The following is a 15,437-nucleotide window of genomic DNA, read 5'->3' as shown; positions in this document are numbered from 1 at the left end:
CTTCGTATACTAGTAGATGGAATATTGCTGAGTGTGGCGTTAAACAACAAACAAAAAAACCCAAACAAAACCATATGTTTCAATTATCAGGAAATCTATTCACCTGAACGAGTTCAGTGGGAACGATATAACGGGCCGGAGTAACGAGGTTTACTGATAATAATAATGTCCATGATATCTCTAAATGTAGTAAAGGTGTATAAATATGTATATATGAACCTCTTTAGACCCTCGGCCATGGCCTGGCTGTAATAACGTTCAGTTCACAGACCTACGCCTTTTGAAGAAACGCAAGACACAGTTAATTGTTCCCACGTCAAGTGTCGGACTATAGCAATGACAGCAGAATCGTTCAAATCCTATCCCCGCACAAAGCGGAGAGTTCAGTTGGGTTCAGCTTCATTCAGAGGCTATTGATACATCTCGATTGATATCACTTGCTATTCAAAACGGAACAAACATATTCATTTACGGGAAATGGAGCGTGATGTTTTCGTTTTCGTAAACAGGCGCAGGTCTTGGGGTGGAGGTAAATACTGACTATATGTCACCGGTCGAGTCTATAGACCTCTTACTGTCTTGTAGGAACCGCTTAAAATGTTTTGTTTTTTGTTGTTAATCGAGTAATCGAGTCTGGACCAGACAGTCCGGTGTTTGACATCATGAGCATCGATCCACGCAATTTGGATACGATGACATGCATCAACGAAGTCAGCGAGCCTGACCACCCCCTGATCCCGTTAGTCGCCTCTTACGACAAGCATTGTCGCCTTTTTACGGTAAGCATAGGTTGCTGAAGACCTATTCTACCCCGGATCTTCACGGGTCAGGAACCGCTTAAGGGACAAGTTGAGTCAAAGTATTAAAGCTTAACTGGCTCTGTCACAGGCAATCAGGAAACTCAGGTTGATAGTTTCACTTCAGACTTGATTATCATTTTGTTTTTGTTTGTTGTTAAAAGCTGCACTCTACAATATTCCAAGTGCATGACGGTGGTCTGTGAATAATCGAGTCTGGCTAAGACAATCCAATGATTGATATCATGAGCATCGATCCACACCATTGGTTTGTTTTGTTTGTTTCTTTGTTGTTAAACGCCGCATTCAGCAACAATTTAGCTGTATATGACGGTGGTCTGCCTGGACCAGACAATCCAGTGATTGATATTATGAGCATCGATCCATGTCGCCAGGGTATGATGATACGTTGAGCCAAAGCCACCGGGCGTGACCCCCTGAGCCATTAAGTTGCCTCTCACTACCAGCATAGGGGCGGTCGGGTAGCCTAGTGGTTAAAGCGTTCGCTCGTCACGCCGAAGACCCGGGTTCGATTCCCGACATGGGTACAATGTGTGAAGCCCATTTCTGGTATCCCCCGCCGTAATATTGCTGGAATGTTGCTAAAAGCGGCGTAAAACCAAACTCACTCACTCAAACTGAAATTAAGGTATAATATAAAAACGAAAACAATTTGGTCTTTCTCAGAAAGGAAAGGGGCATTTCTTAACCACGACAAACAGTGAATGAATGTTGTTCAAAGCCGCAGTCAGCAAATCAGTTGAACACAATGTTATGGTCAAACCTGAATTACAAAAAAATATTTAAAAAAAATACACGAAAAGATTTGGGAAGCGTCCTATGTGTGATCACCAGGTTATGTTGGCAACGTCTCATTCGTCACCACTTGCATATTTCCGTAACCAACATTCGGCTTGTCCCGGAATTTGGACGAGTTGGTCACGAATGGGTAACGTCATATAATTAACACACAAACCAATATTCGATCATCAAAAATATTATATATCCATTCTATTGATAAGTAAGACTGCCCCCGTGGTCTAGTGGGAGATCATTCGCCCGGAGAACGGAAGGTCGGGGGTTCGAACCCCAGGGACGTCACACCAAGGTGTGGTGTAGCCTAGTGGTTAAAGCGTTCGCTGTCACGCCGAAGACCCGGTTTCGATTCTCCACATTGGTACCATTTCTGGTGTCTCCCTCCGTGATATTGCTGGAATATTGCTACAAGCGGCGTAAATCAATCCTCACTCACTCACACCAAAAGATGTTTAAAAATGGTACTTGTTGTTTCCATGTATGTCGGTCGACAATTAAGGGGCTAAAACAAGGACTGGCCGGCGCGGGGTCAGTACACAGTGTTTGGTTTGGTACTGCGGCATGGAATCTCAGTGGGCTAACACTATGAAACTCGGGGATGGAATACTGTAATACAGTGCAGCTGTAATATTACTCATTTCGACGTTAAACATAAAAAAACGAAACAAACAAACAAACAAACAAATAAAATATTTTTTATTCTCAAAACCCGACGCCATGTCGCTGGATCCGTTCAAAGGTTATAAACGGTAGTTTAACTGTAATATTGCTCATACTTGGCGTTAAAAACAAACAAACAAACAAACAAACAAAACAAATATTTCTCATGCTCCAAACCCGACGTCATGCCCTTCGCTGGATCCGTTCAAAGGTTATAAACGGGTTGAACTGTCTATAGGAAACGACCGTGAGTCTTTGATTCGCAGAGCATTCAACTGATCTAGCCGTCACAAAGACGGCATGGAGAAGGGTGTCCTTAAAACACAATCCGCCCAGCATACCACAGTGACAGCTGGGTGAAATATAGCCCCGACACTGACATGGAGGGGCAGAGACGCGTTAGTTTCGTGGACAATATGGCTGAGGTGGGACTGAGTAGTCTCTCTATCGCTGCCAAGAGGTTCAGGAAGAAAGGGGGGAAAGATGACGAAGGGGGTTTTCGACAGGTGGCGCTCTTGGGGTAGGTGTTAAATCGAAATATATTTATCAGTCCAAATTCAAATATTAGGGTAGAGAGTACGTGTATTCTAGGCATATTGGACTTAAAAATGTTAATTTTAATATGCATTGTATATTTCAATGATCGGAATAAAATAAGAAATGTTAAAAAATGAAGGAAGGTTGAAATTGTGTTGTGGATTTCATGTTTTTTTTATTCTTTAACGCAATTTTTGCTGTTACCTTTATTTGGCTAGATATCGATGTCACATTGGAGAGTTAAATAAGTTGATATCCATGACTAGTCAGTCCTAAGAAGGACCGTATCTAAATACCATTTAAAGATATCATAATGCGAACCAGAAGGTGTTTGTGTGGTTAGTTGGAAACTTCTACTCAAAATTTCGTATTTAAACGAATTTATACAGAATAGACACGTGAAACACATAAACAGTTACCTTTCACTCGACATAGTAATTTTATCAGTTTAAAGTAAGATAAAAAATGTAAGTATTTGTTGTGTCGAACTGTGTATTTGTTTGTCGAACTTTGTATTTGTAGTGTCGAACTGTGGGTATATTTGTTAATTAGGCGATGAAGTTGATATGCGTTCGGTGCAAATGTGAACGCTTGCTCGGGACATATTCTGTCTGATGGAAGCAAATTGGAATGAAACAAACTTGTTTCATCGTGAAACATAATTACCATAAGCGCTAAAGTACTAATTGGGCCTTGGCACAAATACAGCGTATCAAAGGTTTTTATGTCTTTTTACACGTAAAAGTGTGTAAAAATATGAACAAAACAGACTATTGTGAAACTGAGCATAATCAGGTGTTAGTAGATCCAGGTGAATGTCCATGACCTATGACACCTTGACGACAGGTGAAAACAGGTGCTTGAAACCCACGTGCATGTGATTTGTCAGTGGTTAGTGATTTGTCAGTGGCATTGTGGGATAGTGAATCGTCGTCAAAATATCAGAACGTAAAAGTAACATATTCCCTTCTCAAACAACAACTTACATGTCATTATTATTATGTACATAAACATAGCTATTATTTTTATTGCTGTTTTGATAACTTTTTTCCAGGTTAATTTGCATAATGCCTATAGCCTGTTTCTGCCATGTCAATTTGGTCTCAGTTTTATTTTTGAATGTTGAAAGTGCCTACAAATCACCTCCTGTAAAGTACATTTTGTATTGAGCACTGAGATAAAACTAGCAAATCCAGACTAGTACTTTTCCAGTTGTTTTGTTATTTCGTATTTACATCTACGTAATGCTTTGATTATTAAATCCAGCAAAACAGTTTTTTTTCATTTCCATGAGTACTTTAGTGGGTATGTTCTATTCTATTTATTTATTTATTTATTTATCTAAATTGGTTAGTTAGTCAGTTAGTTAGTTTACTTACTTATTCAATCACTTATTCACAATGTGCCTCGTGATTATTGTAAGGTTAACAGGACTTGACATAAAAGCCCAATGTTTTCAGTGTGTGCAAAGGGAAACAACTCTTATTCAGTTGCTAGGCTCGCCTTTCACTTGGCGTAGTAATAGCATAATAATATACCCAGTACTCTATCTTTGACGGTGTGTCTCCATACAGTACATACTCATCTATGTGTTCTTCGTGGTGATACAAACTTCTCTTATATGACTCAAAAGTAGCACAATAGGCCTATATTAGATGAACTATTTCTACTCCGCTAACTTCCGGTACATGTAATTCGGTGGACGATTGTTTACAATGGATGCAGATTGAAAGTGCTGTGTAGCAGTAAACGAAGTACTGTAACCTCATTTGTTTGTGTCATGTTTGTTTGTACGCATATGGTCTTTTCGATAGGTGACAATATACCATTCTCGTATATGTAAGGCCTGACAGTGTAGGCCATCTCGCGACAAATTGTAATTGATCACGTCCTCATCTTTCATCCTTATGAATATCATTTCATAAGATTTCATCTGTGGGCTGATTAAAGTCCGCAATTAACATAGAGGTATAAACAAAATGTGACCACCAGTTGTCAGAAACATGTTACAAATTACCAAAAGTTTAACAATACACTTTTTTTCTACTGTTTTGATCACGATTCCCTTCTGTGACCGTTTTCCAAATTGACCAACATCTCATATGGCACCAGACAGGTAGCTTAGCCTAGATGATTGTGAATTAGTGACTGTGTAAAGTCATGCCTTACTTTGTACCAAACAGACAGGTAAACTGAGTTATTCCACTTTCATTATCGTTCTTATTTCAGCATCGCAGCAAGAATCAAAATGGGCCGCAAAGGTGAAAAGAGTTTGAGCAAAGACAAAAACCAGTCCTCAGCTAGCCAAGATACCCAAGATGAGGATTCCAACAAGACCCCAGGTTTGTAATTATTCAAACTTATAGTTTGGCAAGATTGCAGTATACCAGATATATTCCACCATTTGGTTATGGTTTGTGTGTAATCTCCTTCCTTAGTAACGGTTTCTAAGTTTTCCAACCACCATTTTTTAGCCATCTTGTAGACTAACATCAAGTCTCTGAAATGAACATATTGTACAGAAAAAAAACAGTTGTTCAGTTATCTTAATAAAGATAGAATAAAAAGGAGCCCAGTGACTCTCTTCATTTTCAGATACTGCAGTGATCTAGACTTGCCAAACATTATAGACTTGCATGGGCTGTATTTGATATACATTTGTATCAGGGTCTGTTAGACAGACAAGCCATCTTGCCAAATTAACAGGGGGTTTAGGGGGGCTTTCCCCCCACACAGGTTATTATAATAAATGCATTTTTAATTCAAAGCAATTTTCAGTCACCAAAGTTAATGAAAAGTGCTACATGTTTGATGAAATGTGAACTGATGAGGTTGCCACTCGCCATTATAGAACTTCTACTTTTCACGTAATTATTAGCTGTTGATGGCTGATTTTCCATGTTTATCATTTGCTTTGATACTCAATTTCATGGTTTAATCATTTTAAACCCTACAATTGCATGCGAGATATTTCTTTCTGATTAGTTTGAGCTTTAAATCCCCTATTTTTTTAAGTAGTCTCATGCCCCTGTATAACATACATCAAACAAATATGTCCGACAGCTGTCTGGTATAATGCAAGTATACCCAGCAAAACACTCTGTGTCACTGTAGTTAAGATTTAGAAGTAGTGACAGGAATTGTGTAGACTTTCAGGTCTGACAGGTTGATGTAACGGTCAGCCAAATTCTAAGCCACACAGACTGACAGCTTTGAGACTATTTTGTTAATGGCTGAGATTCTAAGAGGTTACCTCTGTCTATTGCTACTGATGTATCATGTCTGGCTGGTGGTAGGGTAGCCTGGTGGTTAAGGTGTCTGCTTGTCACTACCGATTCCAGGTTCAACTTTCATGGGTACAATGTGTGATGCCCACTTCCCTTGACGTAATACTCCTGGAATATTGCTAAAAGTGGTGAAAAACTCACTCTTTCCTAAGATTTCCAGCATTCATCTCTATGGAAGGAAGAAAATTCAAATCAAGGCTAAAAAATATAATAGCCTTGGTTCTTAGGCACTACCCGCATCGTCATAAAGTCTGTCGCACATTTCGTTTTTATTTCTATTTTCCCCCAAAAATTAAAAATCCTAAAACTTAAAAAACAATTTGATCCAATATAGCATGCAGTTTCTTCCCTTTACATGCGCACTGCTTTACTGCACATCTCATGTTATGGTCATGGTGGCTATAGGAGTTTGTATGCTTGTTTATGTAGAGAGGCCTTTTCCAGGTTGATGGTACACAACTGTTAATTTGGTTACATACTAGTAACTATATTTTCAAAAGTCATCTGAGAACCAATTCCTTTTTTTTTTTTAAGCCCAATATCATTAGAAATTATGGAATTTCCATTTACCAAAATCAGAATTGAAATGTTCGTTCAAAATTATTGTCACTTATTTCAGTAATGGGAAGGAATTTGTTGAGGTGTGTGTGTTTGTTGTTTAACACAAATTCAAGCTGTATGATGGTGGCCTGTCTTGACCAGACAATCCAGTGATAGATCCACACCATCGGGGTATGAAGACACAATCAACACCAAGTCACTGACCATCCGATCCATTTGGTCACCTCTTATGACCGGCATAGGTTTCTGGAGACCTATTCCATCACAATCTCATTAAAATCAGAACTTAGATTGGAGGACATCTGATTACGGGTCATGCCAGAACGACCTTTCATCCGACCAATCAAAGCGCCGCTTACCTGATCATGAAAGTGAATGTGTTGTCTAATCATGCAACCTCAAAAATGCTAACACTGGGTATTCCGAACAACAGTTATGGCCCGTACGACTGATTCCTAAAAAAATATCGTCTATCTCTCCCTTCCGTTGGATAAACATTTGAACGAAGAAGGCGTTGTACAGTACGTGGGAAGCACTGCCATACAATTTCAACCATATATTAGATATTCCGGAATGTTCGTTTGTTCAGTTTTCAAAATTTTAATCGAGAACTTTGTCAAAATATTTTGTAAGCGTAGTCTGGAATGGAAGTCGCCAGGTTGAAACGAGTGCCGTAAAGCATGAGAAAGCTTCTTTATAATTGGCTGATGTTGACTTCTTGTCAGTCATTTCAGTGGTCAGTCAAAGTTCGCAAAAGGTCGTTCTGACGTGACACGTAATGGGATGTCCTCAGATCTTTGTTTATCGACAACGAGAACTCATATCTAATTTAAATGAGATTGATTCTAACCTGGAATCTCTTTGGGGTAATTGGTTGAGGAATGAGTTCTGTGCTCACATTGATTTTCTGTGCATTTGTTCCAACGGGCTGATAAATGAAGTATTATGATGATGATGATGTTTGTTTCAGAGCCGTACAACTGCTCTGGGTTTTTCCAGCCCGACTTTACTGAGTTGTGCCACAGACAAGACATGACCTACGTTCCACAGATCGTTCCCCGCCCGAAGCCGCCGGCCCCGTCTCCCAGTCAGGCCGCGGAAGGTAAACCAGAGAAGGGTAAAGATAAAAACAAACAACTCAGTGCCCCGGAACCAGACCCGGAACCTTTGTTAGACGAGGATGGTGGTAAACATTTTGTTTATTTCTTTTCTTTTCAATTTTTCTCATTTCTATTATTGCAAAAAACATTCTATTACTTTCTTTATTTTATTCTTTGGGAGGCCAGAAGGGTTGCAGATTGACACTAGCCCACCATCTTCCCACGATAAGAGCATCCACACACCTTTTTATCAAAGTCTTGTTTCCACCCTTGCCACATCAAGTCCTCTTTCGTGTGCTAAATATGGCTGGACTATCGCACATGTTGATAGTCCAGTCAGAGAACATTTCACAAAATCAACATCAACATCCACGATTGGTACACCTTCGTATGTAAGTGATTTACCGCTGCCTGTCTTTGTTAACACGTCTTTTTTGTCTTTTAAATCCCCCAACGATTGCCTATGTTTTTGTGTCAGGGATGAAATGGCGAATGTTTTTATTATCTGATCGACTAGGCTCTCGCCTATAGTAGTTGACGTATTTGTGAAGTTATACAAGAGAAGAACCGCGATCTGATTGGATATTGCGTTTTCATTACAAGGGGCACAACTTGTGTCCTACGTGAGGTGGCACCAAGAAATGTGGCCTTGATGTGGCAAGGGTAGAAACTAGGCTTTGATATAGGTTATTGGACACGCTTGCCTCGGGAAGATGCCCACGTTATTTTGTCTAATCTTACAGTATGTCCTGACGGCTAGGAGGATTTCCTGGCTTAATATGTTACTGTGTGTCCTTGAATAAGGACGTCATCGTAAATTGTGATGTTGATGTGTCAATAAACTCTGAATGTTGATACTGCATTGATACAAATTTATGAATATAGATAATAAATAAATAATTCACTGCTGTAGAAGTGTTTACATTTGTTAAGATTACCATGGTTAAGATGGACAATTAGAAGGCAGAAAATTCAATTTTAAACAGTTGATGGATCAGCAGGATGCATGTTTAGCATTAAGTTGATTATTTGCAGGCATACATTGATAATTTGTGGCAATAAACATAGACAAACTTTTCAATTTATCCATACTAAACTTTCCAATCAATGACCCCCCTAGGTCATCTGGTTATTTATCAACAGTCAAGTCCTGTTAATCCGACATGGTTGGTTGCATATGATTATGTCCGATTAACGAGTATGCATAGTATGATAAACAAAATTAAGTAGTATCATCGTTCGTGATCGAAAATCGGACAACTACATGATAGATAACGATACGAACACATAATAAAAAAATGAAAAATGAAATATTCATATTGTTATGTTGCATTGTTAGTGGAATATGTTTTCTAATCATGCAACCTCTAAAGCTAAATTTAAAACATTAATTGTTTATTGTTGAGCAAGTTTATCACTGCAGCCGTTGCAGCTACCAGTCTGGCATCAAGTGACGGGGCTGTGTACTCGCGACCAGTGAGTACCCGGGTACGCTGATCACTGTGTCGGATTAATGAGACTGATTAAAGGGGAAGTGTACACGCAAAAATTACTTCCTTTCTTTTTCTAAACAAAACGCAATTTTAGAATTAGTTAGTATCTGTGTTTGAAAATATACACTCATTTTTTTTCACAGTGAAAGTAGGAAGCTCACAATAGTGTGAAAGTGATATGCCGTTATGAGGCCTTCGTTTTACGAGCAAAATAGGCCTGAGTTATCCCCCTTAGATTATGACGTAATTGGTGCCAATTCAACTGGGTCCCTGTCTATTCTCAACGCAAAAGATATCAAGGACCAGTTTGCGGTAAAACAACATGGTCTACGACACACTCCGGCGCAGTGGTGACTCAGCATAACACAATTCTGGCTGGCATCTGAGATGCTAGAATCACAAAACTGTACCTACACCACGTGAAGCGGCTCTAACAAAGCATGATGACGTCATAATGTTTATCAATTGGCACCAATGACGTCATATTGCAAGGGGCATAAGCCATGGTGTTTTTGTTATGGAAATAGAACACTTGGTAAATGTGAAAAATATAAATCGTTTTAGTGCAATAAATATGTTAATTAAATATGATGTTTGTATATTTTTGTCTATGATACTTCTATGTTAACACTTTTAATGTGGAAAAAGTACAAGAAAAAATGGTTCATTTCCGTGTGAACTTGCCCTTTAATGAGTGATTTCGGTAATTCGTTGCAAATTAGGTGTGTCGGATTCGGAGTGCAAGACTGTCGGGTTAACGGGTCTAAATAGCACTCATTTAATCGGTTCCCATCATCAGTGTCGGATAAAGCCGAATGTCGGATTAACGAGTGTCGGATTAACGAGTGTCGGAGTAACGAGACTTGACTGTATATATATGATGGCTAGTACTGGTATATGTTTTAGGTTAATTTGCATAGCTGGTCCAAGAATAGCTTAGTTTTTCAATATATAAAATCTATAATTTCCAATTAAAGTCTGCCCTTGGTTATCTGGTAACAGTGGTTATATATCTATGATATGATGGCTGGTACCGGAAAATGTTTTAGGTAAATTTGCATAGCTGGTCGAAAGGGCTATTTTTAATTACAATATTTTAATTTTCTTTTATTGTGGTTTTGAATTATGTCTGATATTTCATTCTTATATTTTAACATCAAGAATTATTTTGCCTTATTTTTGTATTGTTAGACTACCAGTCCTCAATAAATTAAGGGTTGAAAATGATAGTTTGTAAACACAATGTTCGAAATGAAGGGGGGTCCTTGCGGCCTCCTTCTACATGTTCTATGGTACTTAAAGGGGCGGTTGGGTAGCCTAGTGGTTAAGGCATTCGCAAAAGACCCGGGTTCGATTCCCGACATGGGTACAATGTGTGAAGCCCATTTCTGGTGTCCCCCGTAGTGATATTGTTGAAATATTGCTAAACGCGGCGTAAAACTTCACTCACTCACTCACTATGGTACTTGAAGGGGTGGCCGGGTAGCCGAGTGGTTAAAGCGATCGCAAAAGACCCGGGTTCGATTCCTAACTAAATGGATAAGGTGGTTGGAATTGGTGCAAGTCATCATATTCAAATTGCTCGGATTGTGGCTCATGATTTCAATCACTGGATCGTCTGGTCCGGTGTCAAGTATTTACAGACAGCTGTAATATAGCTGGAATATTGCTAACTGCAGCATTAAACAAAAAGCAAAAATAAAATGGTAATCAATTCTGTAACTATCATCATGAGTTTCCTGATTGCCTGCAACCAGAGCCAGTCGAGCCTCCTCCCAAGACATACACCATGAAGGACAAGTTTGAGTACTTCAAGCCATCCATACAGGTGGAGATGGACAACCCTGACAAGTTGGACACTGTCACCGAAGTGTACATCCGTGGTGGGTATAGCTAGACACTGTTAGAGAAGTATACATCCGTGGTGGGTATAGCTAGACACTGTTAGAGAAGTGTACATCTGTGGTGGGTATAGCTAGACACTGTTAGAGAAGTAAACATCCGTGGTGGGTATAGCTAGACACTGTTAGAGAAGTATACATCTGTGGTGGGTATAGCTAGACACTGTTAGAGAAGTATACATCCGTGGTGGGTATAGCTAGACACTGTTAGAGAAGTATACATCCGTGGTGGGTATAGCTACACACTGTCAGGGAAATATACATCTGTGATGGGTATGTCTAGACACTGTCAGGGAAATATACATCCACGGTGGGTGTAGCTAGACACTGTCAGGGAAATATACATCCTCTGTGGGTATAGCTAGACACTCAGGGAAATATATATCTGTGATGGGTATAGCTAGACACTGTCAGGGAAATATACATCCACTGTGGGTATAGCTAGACACTCAGGGAAATATATATCTGTGATGGGTATAGCTAGACACTGTCAGGGAAATATACATCCACTGTGAGTATAGCTAGACACTCAGGGAAATATATATCTGTGATGGGTATAGCTAGACACTGTCAGGGAAATATACATCCACTGTGGGTATAGCTAGACACTCAGGGAAATATATATCTGTGATGGGTATAGCTAGACACTCAGGGAAATATGTATCTGTGATTGGTATGTCTAGACACTGTCAGGAAAGTATACATCTGTGGCGGGCAACACTCTAAAATATTGTTTGGTACACCTAGACACTTTGAAGTTTACATCTATGGTAGGTATATCTAGACTGTGTCACCTAACTATACATCAGGGTAGGTATATCTAGACTGTGTCGCCTAACTATACATCAGGGCGGGTATATCTAGACTGTGTCACCTAACTATACATCAGGGTAGGTATATCTAGACTGTGTCACCTAACTATACATCAGGGTAGGTATATCTAGACTGTGTCGCCTAACTATACATCAGGGCGGGTATATCTAGACTGTGTCACCTAACTATACATCAGGGTAGGTATATCTAGACTGTGTCACCTAACTATACATCAGGGTAGGTATATCTAGACTGTGTCGCCTAACTATACATCAGGGCGGGTATATCTAGACTGTGTCACCTAACTATACATCAGGGTAGGTATATCTAGACTGTGTCACCTAACTATACATCAGGGTAGGTATATCTAGACTGTGTCGCCTAACTATACATCAGGGCGGGTATATCTAGACTGTGTCGCCTAACTATACATCAGGGCGGGTATATCTAGACTGTGTCACCTAACTATGCATCAGGGTAGGTATATCTAGACTGTGTCACCTAACTATACATCAGGGTGGGTATATCTAGACTGTGTCACCTAGCTATACATCAGAGTAGGGATATCTAGACACTGACAGGGTAATGCTGAGAGTGGCATGTCAGCTCTAATGCAGCTGGTGTGAAGAATGCTGTTTGGAACAAGGGAGGTAATCCATGATATCTGTTACAGGGTGGAAGGTGGATGACTGTATGATGGAGATATTCAAGCAATGCTGGCCGGCCATGGAGAGGCTACATACAATCAAGTGAGTCAACTTGTACTGAAATTAGAAAATGTTTTTTGAATAGGTGTTATGCTTTAGTCTCTGAGAGTGGAAGGTCCGGGGTACGATACCTGACTGGGTCATACCAAGAGATGTTAAAAGATGGTACTTGTTGTTACCAAAGCTTGTACAATTTATCAACATCCTTAAAAAGGCTGCACAAAGGATTTTTAATGCCTCAAACAATACTTTATATAAGAAATAAATAACTTGTGGTTGTTGTTGTTTATTGTAAAATAGAACACTACAGGGAAAATAAACCACTCGGGGTTGCGACCCTCATGGTTTATTCTCCCTGCAGTGTTGCATGATAAAACAACTCCCACTCATTTATTTCTTAAATAAAGTATTGTTTGAGGCATTAAAAATCCTTTGCTGGCCTGCATACAATGTCATTGTTTCTGTCCTAGTTTTGAATGTAGGGACCTCTGTGAATCTTCTGTGTTTAATATCAGCATTATACCTCAGTCTCCATCTCTTCGAGGCTTAATTTTGAACACTGTTAAGCTTGTAATTTGCTCAAAAGTATTCTTCTTGTTATTAATTGTTCAAATGAATTAAAGGAAGATTATTTGTTTGTGTATTCCTGTAATCTGTTTCTGTTCCCAGCTTGTGGCAGGTTGGACTGACAGGGGAGACAGTTGCCATCTTGGCATCCTTCATGCCACTCTGTATGAATCTCAAGTAAGTTGTGTTGGATGGGTGTTACGTGTCAATTCCCGAATTGAAACAATATGTTAACCCAGGAATCTGTACATACAAGAACTTGGTGTGAAACCAACAAACAACCAGCATGTGGTATACAATCAACAAATGTATTACAAAATCCACTAAGTTTACAAATCAGTACAAATTACTGCACGTCAATTTACAATGGCAGTACACAACAGAGTGGTAGTGCAATATTCAATGCCAGTATATAATATGATGGCAGCGGTCAGTATCAAGTACTAAAATACTGTGGTGATAGCAATGTCAGTGATATATATATTTTCACTCAGCGATGAGAGTGGTCAAGCTTCCGTGATGGGCTAGGCAGAGAATCAGGGATGATGAGCAATCCTCACATGAAAGCTGATTCTGATGTGATGAAATGCATGATAGATATGTAAACATGCTCTTGTCTTGTCATATATTCTAACCAGCTACTGGAAAGCCTCATAGTGCCCTCACAACATAGAACATTCTCCATATTTCTATTACATACTATCACGGTTAAACTATCACTGTCATGTAACAATAAGGATTGCATGGAAGTACTGGACATGTTCTGCTAGTGGTGGACTATAGATGGGCTCGTCTGTTGCAGGAACCTGATCCTGGATGGCAATAGCATACAGGAGGGGGAGGAGAACTGGCATCTGCTGGTGGATGATGACAGCAGGTGAGGGTGTGTGTGTGTTGGGGCGGGGGTGTGTGGGTAGGGGTGGGAGGTGAACTGGCATCTGTTGGTAGACGATGTCAGCAGGTGAGTGTGTGTGTGTGTTGTTGGGGATTGGGGTGGGGGTGGGGGTGGGGGTTCTGGGAGGATAACTGGCATCTGCTAGTGAATGATGACAGCAGGTGAGGGTGTGTGTGTGTTGGGGCGGGGGTGTGTGGGTAGGGGTGGGAGGTGAAATGGCATCTGTTGGTGGACGATGTCAGCAGGTGAGGGTGTGTGTGTGTTGTTGCGGATTGAGATGGGGTTAGGAGGAGAACTGGCATCTGTTGGTGGATGATGACAGCAGGTGAGGGTGTGTGTGTGTTGGGGCAGGGGTGTGTGGGTAGGGGTGGGGGGAGGAGAACTGGCATCTGTTGGTGGACGATGACAGCAGGTAAAGGTGTGTGTGGGTTGTTGGGGATTGGGTGGGGGTGGGGGGAGGAGAACTGGCATTTGTTGGTGGACGATGACAGCAGGTAAAGGTGTGTGTGTGTTGTTGGGGATTGGGTGGGGGGTGGGGGGAGGAGAACTGGCATCTGTTGGTGGATGATGACAGCAGGTGAGGGTGTGTGTGTGTTGGGGTGGATTGGGGTGGGGGTGGGGGTGGGGGGAGGAGAACTGGCATCTGTTGGTTGATGATGACAGCAGGTGAGGGTGTGTGTGAGTGTTGGGGAGGGGGTGGGTGTTGGGGTGTTGGTGGGGGTGGGGTGGGAGGAGAACTGGCATCTGTTGGTAGACGATGACAGCAGGTGAGTGTGTGTGTGTGTTGGGGTGGATTGGGGGGTTGGGGGGTGGGGGAGGAGAACTGGCATCTGTTGGTGGCTGATGACAGCAGATGAGGGTGTGTGTGTGTTGGGGTGCATTGCGGTGGGGGTGGGTGTGGGGGGAGGAGAACTGGCATCTGTGGGTGGATGATGACAGCAGGTGAGGGTGTGTGTGTGAGTGTTGGGGCGGGGGTGGGTGTTGGGGTGTTATTGGGGGTGGGGGGAGGAGAACTGGCATCTGTTGGTGGACGATGACAGCAGGGGAGGGTGTGTGTGAGTGTTGGGGCGGGGGTGTGGGTGGTGGTAGGAGGAGAACTGGCATCTGTTGGTGGACGATGACAGCAGGTGAGGGTGTGTGTGAGTGTTGGGGAGGGGGTGTGGGTTGGGCTGGGAGAAATGGCACTGTAGATGACCCTTTCCTTGCATTTGGTTTGTGTTACAGATGCAAAATAGATTGTCTCCCTGCATCAGAGAGAAATGGTCTTGTAATGCTAATGACAAAATATTCTGTCTCCCAAAAA

At 41.1% G+C, this 15,437-nt stretch overlaps 1 protein-coding gene across 7 annotated transcripts in view; it reads left to right on the top strand.

The window, feature by feature from the left end:
- The first annotated feature begins 4,512 nt into the window (after positions 1-4,512).
- Positions 4,513-15,437, top strand: part of LOC139460662 (leucine-rich repeat-containing protein 71-like) — a 55,612-nt gene continuing 44,687 nt past the window's right edge. For 5 of the 7 annotated variants that reach the window (XM_071242138.1, XM_071242136.1, XM_071242137.1 and 2 more), the window contains exons 1-7: positions 4,513-4,564; positions 5,040-5,152; positions 7,629-7,844; positions 11,009-11,134; positions 12,639-12,714; positions 13,342-13,416; positions 14,042-14,116. In XM_071242138.1, the coding sequence (XP_071098239.1) occupies positions 5,059-5,152; positions 7,629-7,844; positions 11,009-11,134; positions 12,639-12,714; positions 13,342-13,416; positions 14,042-14,116 (662 nt within the window). In that variant the 5' untranslated portion in view covers positions 4,513-4,564; positions 5,040-5,058. The remainder of the gene's footprint in view (positions 4,565-5,039; positions 5,153-7,628; positions 7,845-11,008; positions 11,135-12,638; positions 12,715-13,341; positions 13,417-14,041; positions 14,117-15,437) is intronic. The other 2 variants (XM_071242140.1, XM_071242139.1) reach the window with 2 other exon arrangements.

This window comes from Haliotis cracherodii, unplaced genomic scaffold (genome assembly GCF_022045235.1).
Source record: "Haliotis cracherodii isolate W230 unplaced genomic scaffold, xgHalCrac1.p SCAF_14, whole genome shotgun sequence".
Classification (NCBI taxonomy): domain Eukaryota; kingdom Metazoa; phylum Mollusca; class Gastropoda; order Lepetellida; family Haliotidae; genus Haliotis; species Haliotis cracherodii.
Note: the sequence above shows the minus strand (reverse complement) of the source record. Positions and strands in the feature narration are given on the sequence as shown.